The following is a 13,372-nucleotide window of genomic DNA, read 5'->3' as shown; positions in this document are numbered from 1 at the left end:
GACTAGCATGTAGGTCAACTCGATGACTTGTTCTCACAAGTCATGGATATAGAGATATCAAGTTGACACATGGGTATGCATTGGAGAATGTATACTGAATGACCCGCCATGAGAAAGTATCATGGATCGTTATATGAGCGTCATATACTTTCTCATGTGGCTATTAGAATGACTATTAGTCCTTGGACCTGAAGTCACCATGGTTCCCTACATAAGGAGTTACATACTTTGGCTTCGTCAAACGTCACCCGTAACTAGGTGGATCATAAAGGCGATTACTGGGTATGTAACAAATTATGCGGAGGGATGTGAGTGATGTAGATGAGATCTATTCCTCCTATATGATGGGAGTGACATCATTATTCTTGATAGAGTGAGACCACTAAGTGCATGGTCATGCCCAAATCAGTCAATATGAGATATTGAGCTCATTTGATTAGAGTGAGTCTACTTGGAGTTCAAGATTTAGATTGTTTAGAGGATGACATGGTCTATGTCTCACATTGATCAATATAGATGTCAAGGATAGAAGGCCATTATCATATATTGTGAAGGGTCACAATTAGTAGTCACAAGGTAATGTTGGATCTCAACATTCTTGTAACTTGGGTAGTAATGATGTGTTGCTAGATACCGCTCATTACTTATGCTTCTAAATGAGTTTAGGAGCATTGTCAACGTTACAAGAACTTATAGGGTCACACACAAAGGGCAATTAGATGGAGAATGAGTTCATATGATGAACCAAGAGGATTAGGTTCATATGATGAACCAAATTGGGTTAAGAGTAATCCAAATTAAACTAATTGAGTTGGACTCAATTTGATTTATGTGTCCAATGAGTCTAATTTAGATTATGACTCATTGAATCAATTTAATTTAATGAATAGAGATTCATTAAATCAAATTGACTTGAATCTATGGTTGGATTTGATTAATCATGGGAGATAAATGATTCAAGTTTGACTTGACTTGAGAGGGAAGGTGAAGGGTCAAGTTTGACTTGACCAAATGTTATTTCATTGGTCAAGTTTGACTTGACCAAAACCACTTGGCATGGGCCGGCCAATCATGGTGTTCCACATCATCAAGGTGTGCCACCTAATGAGGGAGATCAAGAGCCTTGACTCTTGATATTCCATGGAGGTTTATAACCTTCCAATAAATGGTCGGCCACTTTAATTGAGGAATCAAGAGCATTGTGTGCTCATTCATTCCTTCTTCTTCCTCCTCTCTTCCTTTCTTCTCTCCCTCTCATCCTCCTTGGCCGAAACAACCAAGAGTGCTAGCACACTCTAGGTGTTTTTCTTCCATCTCTTGTCCCGTGTTGATACTTCTAGAGGTGTGTACACTTGAACACACTTGAGATCCGAAGAACCTTGGACGAGCGGGATAAGCGAAGGGCTTTGCATCAAAGATATACTTTCTTTCATGTAGATCTAAGGTAGATCTAGGATTACAAACATGTATATGTAAAATTTTTAACCTTCGCACAGATCCGATGGCAAGACTTCGGGGTTTCCACAACACAAAAAGCGGTTTTTACGACCCAAAAGTCCCAACAAAATGTCGGTCGATGAGTTAGCTCTCTAAATCAGCGACCAAACTTTACCGCTCATTATGCCTGAACAAGGATTAGTAGATATCATCCAACCATCATCCAAAGCACACAGAGTGTCCGACCGAAGGAGGTCACTTGAGGAACTTCTTGTCTAGTCAGTCAGACTTACAACTTTCTTCAATTAGACTTGAGGGGGAGGCTTGTGATGCGATGATAAAGGAGGCCCACTAAGTGTGGGTCAAAGAAGGAAGATAGCAATACATGTGGAGGTCAAAGTCAAGGAGGTCAACGCCAAAGGACCAATAGACCCACTAAAGGATGGTCGAACGGAGCCCTACATCAGGGGTCGAACGGAGCCCTACATCAGGGGCCGACCGACATATGTTGCCCGATCGACAAAGAGGTGGGCCAAGCGAAGCGCCTGTGCAGCCAAGATCACCAGAAGTTCATCATGGAACAAAGGAGCTTGGAGATGACCAAAACGTTATTCTGGTTGGATAAGAACGTACTATCGAAATTTGTCTCCTTATGGAAGAGCAGTCGAGTCCTTCCGAGCCGAGGAGTACTTGACAGATCAAAGGAGTACTTAGTCGAGCAGCTATCCTGCTCGACTGATCAGTGGGAACGCTGACGTATCTTTGGATATACTTTTGGGAGATGATGTCACCGACAGGAGACATGATCAACAGGCAGATCATACGACGGACAAATCAGAGGATGTGCCGACGACCAATTGGAGAACGTGTCCATGACCACGTGTCTTGAACCAATTAGGGAGCGTGCCCGCAACCAATAGGAGAACATGCCCATACCTCGAAAAGTGTGCACATCACCCACCAGGGCATTATATAAAGGGGGTCTGTACATCAGTGCAGGTACGCATTATTCACTATTTTATGCTTGTGGTACTGTTGTTCTACCTTCTTCGTATTGGTGGCTGACTTGCGTCGGAGGGCCAACGCCAGGGACCCCTTTCTTGGTTCGGCACTGACGTTTCTTGCTTGCGGATCGAAGCATGGTCTACATCTAGTCAACGCAGTAGCTACATCCCCATCTTTCCGTTTCCACGATTTTTGAACAGGATCGGCGCAAGACCATGACCACCTATGCTTTTCCAAGATTGAATGCACCCCCTTAACCCTACATGTCTCTCTCTTTTCTTCTGTCATAAGACGAAAAGTTCCTTTCTCTCCAAAAAAAAACTATACAATCGAGGACTCTCATAAATCCATAAGTTTCCATAAAATTTAAAAATATCTGTAAAAATCTTGTAAAAAAGTCTATAGAACTCTATAAAATTATTTTCACAATTATATGAGATTTTATAAAAGTTAATAAAAATCTATTAATTATACAAAAGTCTATCATTAAAAAAATTGATGAAAATCATTGAATTTCTTGATTGAATACGCCCCTAAGTGATTCATTCTACTTTTACATGTCATTTACAAGCACAATATGATTCAAAACTTACAAATGGAAAAAAGGTATTCAAAAAACGAAATAATTTGAAATAAATAATTTACTGAAAAAAGGCAAACATGACCGAGAGAGACAATAAAAGGTGGGGAAAAAAAAATCTAAACATGCATAGCCATTTTTAAATAATAAACACTGATTTACACTAGACAGAATTGATGTGAAGATTTCCTGACAAACCTTCCTTCAAATGAGAAACAAATCGCTCTTGTTCTCAAATTTATTCACACAATGAGCTAGAATTTTGTCTTTACCAGGGTTGTCAAAAGACTGTGGTCCTTTGAGCGGGTCATAATTGCATCACTCGAAAGTCCTTGATGAGATTCTGACTCAAGTAGGGAACAAATGGGTAAGATACCAAAATTAATAGCAAGTGATAGTTACAGGATTCATATTCATCCAAAGGGGTTGCTTCCAACAAGGGCAAAGGAATTATGAGTGTTTGGTTGGTTGTAACTGAAAGGTTGATTTTGATCTGAAGTACCAAATGTAGTTCCATTACCATTACTGCCAGATAAAACACGTTGATTTCTGCAGCGAGAAACATCATGTGGTATTAGGCTCGTGAAATAAATGTTGACCACATGCTTTAGTAAATATTTGAGCAAGTAGATTATGAGGCGAGCACATCCATGCATAGAATTTCCATACCAAATATGTAGTTACGGTTCAAAAAACCAAAGATAATATTACTAATTTCATTCTAGTTGTTCGGTTTAGGAAATGGAATGAAATTTCATTCAGAATTATGCAAATTTGAGTTTGATGAGTGTTGAGGTTAGATCTTGAGAATATGAAGGCTTTTGCTTGACATAGTTGATTCCTAAACAGTTGTGAAATCCATCATTAAATATTACTTTCAACCATAAGCAAAGCTTTGCAAGAATATGGGTGCTTGGGAGACGGAAAAGAGATTTAACTTTTTAAAAATTTTACTATTTAGGAGAACAACAAAATCAGATTAGATAAGCAGAATTTCTCGTATCATATTATCCCAACTATTCTAAAGGTCAATTACATCACTATTAGCATTCCATGTTCTCTATGCAATCTATGCTGGGCTATATGATTTGTACTATTCAAATGAATTAGATTACTTTTTATTGCATCAATTATTTTTTTTCCTTTCTCTACCCCTCACACCTCAAGCCTTCCACGCTAATCAATTCACTCTTCTAATTATAGAATACATTAATTTTCTATGAGTATGTTTATACTATCTCAATCTATTTCATTTATTTTATCATCTAATGAAGTTGCACTTAATTGCTCACTAAGATAACAAAATAATATGATTAGGGTAGATTAGACACCTTCAGCGTGGGGGTATTTTCCAAATGCCACCTTTCCATTTTAAAATCTCTATTTTAGTATGTAATTTATAGAACATGATTTAGGTAATGAAATCGGGCAATGAAAAGCATAAGCCACAATATTTTTTTCTTAGAAAAAACCAATAAATGAAAAACAATTTAGTTTGGTTTCGACTCTTTTAAAACCACATTCAAATTTGCTCAATAAAAGGACAGAAGACAATTATGGAGATTTTGGAAATGAAAAGGAATTATACAGTATCCCTCAAGGGTGTTTTTGCCAATACAAATATTAGAATAGAGCGCAATTGCAATGAGCAAACTCAATAGCCAAGAGAATGACCTTAGTAAATAAGAACAGATGACTGCTAAAAGTTAATCCATCAGAAATTTGATAACAAAACAAAGCAAGTGATTTCAATATTAACATAAATGTCAATCTCAATAATGCCATAATCTCCTAAATAACATATGAAAATCAGCAACCAATAGCAAAATAGAATTAGATACAATTTTCAGAAAACTTACCCCAGAGATAACGTGGCATTGGCTATTTGTGGAGTCATGTTGTTTGGAAACTGAGATATTGCAAATGGACCTGAGGATTAATTTTTTTTATTAGTATAGCATAAAAATTTATATGAATTAATTGACGAGAAATCCTAAGTGTATCATGTAATTTTACTTGGCAACATATGGGACGCATATGGTGATTGTTGAGATGCCATCCAATGTGGGGAAGGGGATTGAAAACTAGAACTTTGAGGTATGGAGCCTGGAGGAGTCATGTTAGATACTTCTCCTTGGAGAGGCGTCACCTACCTTAGGAGAAAGGGAAACCATTAAAAAATCATTAGGAAGTGACAGCTACTACTTCAGCCATCGGTTGGCCATATATGTGAATACTTTGCTCATGCACACCACAGAATATTATCCAGTCTGCATATCCAAGTATGAGACAATTTCCACAAAATGAGAAACCTCTATTCAAAATTGGAACCAGTACATACATGAATATCAAAATATATATCCAAATTCCAAAAGGTTAAGATTTTTTACACTCCAATTCTGGAAATTAATTATACAAAGAAGAATGGCCAGTAACATCTGATATGTCCAACAAAAAGGATGAAGTAGAAGTTGGGATGCATAGATATTACAGGAAATTATCACTTCCGATATTTAAGCAATATCTAAAAATATACACCGTTTTTATGTACCCAAATTTTATCTTAAACTAATTTGCAAGAACTGTTATCAAATTGTTAATGAAAAAGACTGCATTGTATAAATAGAGTAGACTAATTGAATTTAGCACATATCACGTATCAAGTATGGTCCATAAAGTTTTTGGCCATCAACATCTTTAAATTTTAGAGACTATCTGACATTCAAAAAATGCTAAGTGGAAAAAAAAATACATAAAAGAATAGGAATATATTGACATGTCAAAATTGGTCACTATTTGATTGTAATTCTTGTACCTTATATGTTAGGCGAACAAGAACTATGCATTCTTCTTGGATGAGTATTAATTGGTGAACAGGCATCAAGAATTCCAACAACTGTCTTAAATATTTGGGTAGCAATATTTAGGTCTTCTAAATCATCTTAATTTCCTTGAGCACAGTCATTTTACTCCTCGCTGCAACTTTGATAGATTCGACAAATGTAACTATAGAAAATATGCCATTTTTTAACATATACATATCTCAATCTACTTTTTCCATATTGCATTAACTGTTGGAGCTATACCTAATTTGCTCCTCAATAATAATTTTCTTATTTGATCTTTTTAACAATCCTACACATCCATTTTAGCTTTTTTTCCACTTGCTTTTTTATATTTGTTGATTTGTAGCTGCATAAAAATAACCATAAATAAATTGTATGGTTGTTCCACAAGTACATAAACTATTGCATTTGGCCTAAAATACGATAGTAAGCACACAAGACTTCAAAAACTCCTCTATTTTAATCACCTACTTTTTATCCTACAAATCTTATCTCCATCAATATTTGTTGTTGAATAATAGCTTGAAAGATTTTCAAATCCATTCATCTCGTCTATTCCTCACCAATTAACTTAAAACACTTACATCTTCTTTCCTACAAATGAAACACTACAGACAGTAACTCAGTGAATAAGAAAGGTGGGAAATAATTCCAGTGTTCAATTCTTTCAATTTCATTGGAGGGAATTCACTGGGGTGAAAAAAAAATAGGGAGAAAAATATTCCTCTTTGTTTCTCTTATCTTGTTCCTTACCAAATTGAGAAGCATCAATTTCAAAACCAATAAAAAAGTTTTTCTATTTATTTATACACTTTTTTATTACTTAAAAATTTTAAAAATATAAATATGAAAAAATAATAATTCTTTGCTCCTATGAATCCCTCCAAGGATATGATGGGAAAGATTTTTTTTCCTTTTCCCTCATACAAGCATATGCAAGAATGACTCTTTTAATTCTCTTCTTCCCTATTCTCTATTTTTTTTCATTCTTCTATCTGACATACAATTTGTTCCCAACAGGAAAACAGCTTTACTTAATAAAGTTTTTTACACAGTTTGAATTTTGAATTTATTCCATTTACTCTCTCATCAGTTAGCATATATGGAAATTAGATCAAACTTTAAAATGGCATTGATTTAGGCTTAATTGACCATCTGACTTAAATGTCAATTTTAATTTTCATAACAAGCCTTTCAAAAAATTCAAACAATTAATAAAATGGATAAAACATGGTCTTTCAAATATTTTGCTGACTAAAGAAAGCAAACTGCAGAGGAATCGAGCAAGGAGAGTTTCTTTGGCATGCACCATGTATCAACTCTGGAGAGCTCGAAACTACACAATCTTCAAGGGTATGACAGACACAAAGTCTAGTATTATCCATAAGATTAAGACTCAGGTATATAAAATAATATTTGTTATTTACCCTGAACTATTGTTTCAGTTTGAGCAGTGGATAGTGGAAACTAACGAGTGAAATTGTCTTGTTAGGGTGCTATACACATAGCATTGTTTTGGGGAATATCAGTGTGGCTAACTTATAGTCCGTCAATTATGTATATTCCGTGATTTTATATATATTTACATTACAAATACAAAAAAAAAAGCATGAGGTAAATTTGCTTAGTGAGTATTTTCCAAGAACATGGAATTAGAAGAAAAAAAATTATGCAAAAAGGATAACCAGAAATAAAATTTGATAGTATGTATAAATGATGGCAAAAGGCGAATACGCTCTCCCCAGCGCCCCCACCAACCCGTCCCAGGGGCCATCACGGAGGAGGTACATCACGGGCGGCTACTAATCTTTGGAATAGTGATTAGCACATAAGGGAGGTATTTACCTCGGCTATGCCGAGATTTGAACCCCAGACCTCATGGTGGCAACACCTCATGCGCTAACCACTAGACCAACCCGAGGGACTTGATAGTATGTATAAAGATAAACAACATGATATATGATTTTGATTTTATGAAATTTTATACTAGTAGACATTTGTCCAATGAAATTATCTCTTTGAGGGTTTGGAATTACAAGTGACATACTGAATTTTTTAACATTTGAGAACTTGAAAAAGAAAAAAGGAAAAAGAAAAAATAAAAAAGAATAAAGAATAAAGAGAACTATGTACCATTGGGAGTGGACCACTGGTAATATCAAATGGATTCATAGATTTTGGAGATTGAGTGAATGCAGGCACCACCTGGAGGTGAAAAAAATTCAGTCTCAAAAAATGAAGAACCATGACAAATGAACCACTAACAAGGCATATTGAGAATGACAGTTCGTACCACACTGGCAGTGGTAGGGTACTGCATGTTATACCCCATTCCAGGATAGAACCTTCTTTGCCAACTTGGAGCTGATAAAGGTGCAGTTGGATAAAGTGACGCAAAAATATCCTGTAAAAACTAACAAATTTTAGTTATGATGCCACGTTGCCTGAAGTTGGTAATAAGGTTGTGTGCTACCTCTGGCAGTTCTTTTCTTCCACTAGATATAATTCCTGCAGATGATGGTTGTGAAGAAACTCCAGTGACTGTATCTTGTGGTGCTTTTGTGGCAACTCTAGGAAGATGTCCACCAGGGTTTGCAACCCCAGCAGTTAAAGATCCTCCTTGCCCATGTGGTGCAGGTGACGACATCAATTTCTGGCAAACAGTACACACAATTTGCAAATTAGCTAAATGAAAGCCATAGGAAACCTAGGTGAACAAAAGAGGAACATGCCTCTACCAGGTTGTTTGAAGATTCAATTCTAGGTGCACTGGATGACTGATCAGAGTTATTTATGGATGGAAATAATGCTTGCTGTGTTGTTACTGTGGACAGACTCCCACCACCACCAACTTTTGTGGACACAATTCCAGAAGGCAAAATTAAATTATTCCCTGAAGGCACAGACCCTGAAACTGATAATTGGGCAAGACCAGATACTAATTGGTTTGCAATAGGAGCCACTTGAGGCACACTGTGATGTCCAGAATTAAAAGCTGCCCAGTCCCCCCCATTGCTAGCAACAGAGGTATTTTGTTGAGGCACAGACTGTTCTAGGTTTGCAGCAACAGTAGGTTCAGAATCCACACTAAAATCTATAAGACTCTCTATATATGCTCCCTTCTGCACTGAATTTGCATCAGCAGAGCCTATGCTGCTTGAAGATAAAGAACTCTGCAATATTAGACAGATGAAGTGTGAGCAATCCAAGAAGTTTTCTGAGGAAATAGCCAGATGATCTATTAAAGATAGAACAATTAACTATGAGCAATGCAAGAAATATAACCTTCATTTGATTGTTAATCAACAAATTTATGACTGGCCATTATAATGAAAAATACATACACACAAAATAGTAAAATATCTAATACTGTGCTCATTTATCCAATTCATACATTAGTATATGAGAACATGATAAAAACAATCTCAAGTCATCTTAAATCTTGGCTAGGGATGGGCATAAGCCTTATAGACAATGCTTTTCTATTAGTTACGCTTCCACAAAAAATGGAAAATATCAAGTCATTTTATAGTAAACTCACATGGTCTAAAATATGTCTAGAGAACTTGTAGGCGTGCCACATTTACAAGACGAAAAAAAAAAGTCATATTAATACTATGTTCCCTAACACAAGTAAAAAATAATGAAATTTCTTAAAGATCCCCAACGGCAATCAAACACATCATGCTAAACCTACCTTTGTCTGAGCAGAATCATCAGGTATGCTGGTTCCATTTGATTTAGGAGTGTTTCCAACTTGAAGTCGTGGTACATCATCACCCAAGATATCACTCACAGGACGTACCATTGGAGTACTCAGCTTACCAATGTCTTTCTGATGATCTGGTGATTTCACATCTGGCTTTGGCATGTCTGGCAACCTACGCTCTTCAATCCTTCTGTTTTGGTTTCCATTTCTAAATTTGTCATCTTTAACTCTATCATCTACCACCTCAAAATAAGCTGGACTTCTCTTGATATCGCCCTGATTGTATCCAGGATTTCTTCCTCCAAAGTTAGACCCAGGACTTCTTCTTCCAAAGTTAGACCCAGGACTTCTTCCTCCATAATTGGATCTGTAACTCCTATCCTCATTTTTACCACCAAAACTAGGACTATAACCACTTTCATATGGTGGACTTCTGGAACCACCTCTATATGATTCTTCCCTTTTGTTTTCATTTTCGTCCCTATCACCCTGCAAGCTCACAAATAATAGAAATTATAGTCAAACCAATTGGACAAGACTAACTTTAACTTTAAACAGAAGTATAACTTTTCAAATCAACAGTATGTCCATGAGTCGCTACCTTCAACCTTTGAGACATGTCTCCAGGCCTCTCCCCAGAATATCTTCGGTCAACATAAACATGCTTAACGAACTCCCTGAGCCTATCAATATTACTGTAACTCAAATGAATAGCAGTTAAAAAGACATGATAGGTTGGCAAAAAATTGGAAGGACAGAAGGAGCAGTAACCTGCTATCAGGAAATGAGTGGCGCTGTGGGTCCCAGTCCTTAAAGTAAATTTCTCTCGCACGCTGTATGAAACAAAGTATCTGGTTACATGCCAGGAAAGAGTGGCCAAATCATATGTTTGAAAAAGCAAATACTTTCCACAAAGCAATACCTCATTCCCCCCTTCTTGGAGGGCAGTAACTTCCTGGGAAGTAAATTTAGCCATAGATACGGATTTAACACGATGGGTGAACTCCCTACTGCAGGGGAAAATGATATAACATGTGATATCAGATAAGGAATGAATAAACAAAAACACGTACAGAGATATGCTGCAAAAAAAAATATGAACACTTACTGTATTCCACTACAGTTTGTACAGATAAATGTCCAGAAATTTGTGCACACATATTGGGGACCCTGCCAAAATATCTAAATTAGATTAACAAATGACAAGTAACAAACAACTTAACAGGACAAAAATTAAGTATTAATTAATAAAACAATATTTTGAAACTTCTCCTTCCTTCCTCTCTATTATGTTATACAGCCATACTAGGGTATTCTTATTGAAATATAGTCAAACATATATATTAGAGTGATTTGTGATTGACACAACTAATAGTCTATATCCCGATTAGACACAAACTACTCGACTACTCATGGGCTTAGGCGCAATGTGAAGTTGCATAGATTAGCAAATATTTATGCGGTAGATACTGTTTTCCTTACCTGAAAAGCAATTAAATGATATTAAAATAAAAAAGAACACTATAGAAAATTACAATTTTATTTTTATCCATGGATTCTTCTTATTTGTTGGTCATCTTTAGATATGAAGAAGAAGAAGAAGAATGTATATCTGTTAAGGAATTCTTGTAAATTCCTAGCACACCTTTTTGGTATAATGAAAGGGAAAGAAGAGCATTGAATGAGATCTTAGGAATAGGAATAACTAACTGAATCTCACTTCTAGTTTGGTAACCTCCAATCCAGAATATGAGGAAGGATACATTTTAATTAACACAACCACTAAAACTTAATTTTTGAAACATTTTTTGCATATTCTTTCAGTTCTTTTTTTCCCCTATTTTAATTCATCCTCATACTGGTTCCTCCGATGGGAATAGAAACTAATGGGCTATTGTCATTCCTAATCGTTCATTGCCATTTCATGTGATTTCAAGACCCCAAACAAACAAAATCAAGGATTTTTTTCACAGTTAACTCCAATACATTAAATCTAACCAAATAATGCCAGGCTACTTTATGACTAGAACTTATGATTCAGTGTTGATCTTCATCATTCTGAACAATGTAAAGAACAAAAAGGTAATATATAAACAGAGAAGGAATCTACATATATAGCTTATTTTAGGTATGCTATAACAAGACCAGCAGTTAACCTAGACTGCACAGGCATGATACCCAGAAAACTCCAATAGATTCTAAAAGTATATGCCTATGAATAATATGGTAAAAAAAAAGTAAATGTTAACCTCCTTATCTTGATACCAAGAAACAGTCGAAAGAAAAAAAAATACCAGCAAATAAGCTTCTACTGTTTCACTAAGATGCTTGAATGATCACCATGAATTGATATATGTATAAAGAATGTCTGGTATACTTAATCTTGCTTTACTGCAAGCTAGTACCAAGAGGCTTTCCAAAACCAGGATCAATAATCAGGATTGTTCTGAAATAAGTTGACGTCAAGGTTCAGTTTTAAGATGCTAGAAAATTTCCAAATGGTATAAAAGCATAATAGCCTATTAGCATGCAAGAAATCCTTGTTTTTATAGAGGTGTTACTTCAAGAATAGGTTTGATTGTCCTTGCGGATTAATTTTGCCAAAATTTCATAGTTCAAACCTAACTAATGAAGACATTATTTGATGAAATGAGGTTGCATTGATGACTAATTGAATTATTGTGGGGCCCAATCAAGGACAACTGAAGCAATAAATACCAAATATGTGTCAAAGAATCATCAAGATGTTGTAGTCCCTACAATATGCAATTGGCTACATGATCTCATCTATCCATTCAACCCTATGTAAGACTAAATTACTAATAATATTCAGGTCTATTAAATCAATTTTAGTTGGTGAATTAAACTTTCCTTTGGTCTCCTTCTACCATCATACTTTCAACTTGAACCTAATCAATTTGTCAAACTATAGTATTAATTGGTCATCTTTCATCAAATCCATAGTATCTTACTTTATTTCTCCTTGAATGCAACTGTCCTTCAGAATCACAGAAATACTTATTACATAGAACCACAAATCACAAAAAAAAAAAAAAAAAGTAAGCTCACCAAATTGTTGCAATTGATGCACTTTCGATTGGCAGGAAGTTTCAGAAGCCCTCGAATTATCTTCTCATTCTTCTCATCCTCCTTCACCCGATTAGCCATCGCTATTCCCCTCTACCTCCTCAGATGTCCGAGATTCCGCTCGTGATCCGCTTCTAGATCATAAAGAAGCACAAAAATGCTCAAATTGCCTCGAACGCGTGCAACGATCAAGAGAAAACGGGACCAAAACAAGAAGAACGTCCTCATCTCGCAGCCATCCAATAACTAAAGGTTAAGATCTACGGAACAATGCCATGGAGAGCCAGGAGGAGGAGATCGTACCTGATTTCAACCGTCAGACGAGAGAATTGGCTTGCGAGAAATGGAGCCGGCGATCGGCCAATAGATGAGATCGAAAGCCAAAATGTTTGCGCTTTCTTTATGCGAAAAGAAAGAGATGTTTTTTATGTTCTCTAGGAAATAAATTTTCAATTAGACCCCTAAAGTTTTTTCATCTTCACCTTCTCAGTGGCAGATAACACCAACCGGCAGTTTTGCCGGTGGCCGACGGGTTGCTGCCAGTTCGCAATGCGCCCAACCGCGAACCAGCTCAGCTCTGACCTGTCCGGACAACATACTCTAAAAATACACTTTAATCGACCCATGCGATGACTCACCGACGTGGCGGACTACCACTGGTTATCAAATGATAACGTACGCCATGAGAGCTATGACTGTGGACGCGAG

At 36.2% G+C, this 13,372-nt stretch overlaps 1 protein-coding gene across 5 annotated transcripts; it reads right to left on the bottom strand.

Moving 5' to 3' along the window:
• Positions 1-3,119: 3,119 nt before the first annotated feature.
• LOC121970149 (arf-GAP domain and FG repeat-containing protein 1-like) lies at positions 3,120-13,092 on the bottom strand. 5 transcript variants are annotated; one of them, XM_042520656.1, is made up of 14 exons: positions 12,968-13,092; positions 12,647-12,795; positions 10,686-10,747; positions 10,500-10,587; positions 10,349-10,410; positions 10,179-10,272; positions 9,566-10,066; positions 8,601-9,041; positions 8,342-8,521; positions 8,162-8,272; positions 8,002-8,073; positions 5,039-5,171; positions 4,882-4,951; positions 3,120-3,571 (listed from the first exon to the last, which is right to left on the bottom strand). In XM_042520656.1, the coding sequence occupies exons 2-14, from the start codon at positions 12,743-12,745 to the stop codon at positions 3,436-3,438; spliced, it is 2,049 nt and encodes a 682-aa protein (XP_042376590.1). In that variant the 5' UTR covers positions 12,746-12,795; positions 12,968-13,092; the 3' UTR covers positions 3,120-3,435. The 5 variants fall into 5 exon arrangements, 4 of the variants coding, with proteins under 4 accessions (XP_042376590.1, XP_042376589.1, XP_042376591.1 ...); XM_042520655.1 differs by having other exon boundaries at positions 12,647-12,798; positions 12,968-13,081; XM_042520657.1 differs by having other exon boundaries at positions 8,607-9,041; positions 12,647-12,798; positions 12,968-13,081.
• Between the last annotated feature and the right edge of the window lie 280 nt (positions 13,093-13,372).

This window comes from Zingiber officinale, chromosome 4A (assembly GCF_018446385.1).
Source record: "Zingiber officinale cultivar Zhangliang chromosome 4A, Zo_v1.1, whole genome shotgun sequence".
In the NCBI taxonomy this organism is placed as follows: domain Eukaryota; kingdom Viridiplantae; phylum Streptophyta; class Magnoliopsida; order Zingiberales; family Zingiberaceae; genus Zingiber; species Zingiber officinale.
This window is presented reverse-complemented; position numbering and strand designations above follow the sequence as displayed.

Excerpts from the sequence above, each read along its gene's own strand:
- LOC121970149 (XM_042520656.1), bottom strand. The coding sequence starts at position 12,745 with ATGGCTAATCGGGTGAAGGAGGATGAGAAGAATGAGAAGATAATTCGA. Across the intron at positions 10,588-10,685 it reads ACAAACTGTAGTGGAATACA|TAGGGAGTTCACCCATCGTG; the intron begins GTAAGTGTTCAT and ends TTTCCCCTGCAG. Across the intron at positions 5,172-8,001 it reads CCAGTGGTCCACTCCCAATG|GTGACGCCTCTCCAAGGAGA; the intron begins GTACATAGTTCT and ends CTCCTAAGGTAG.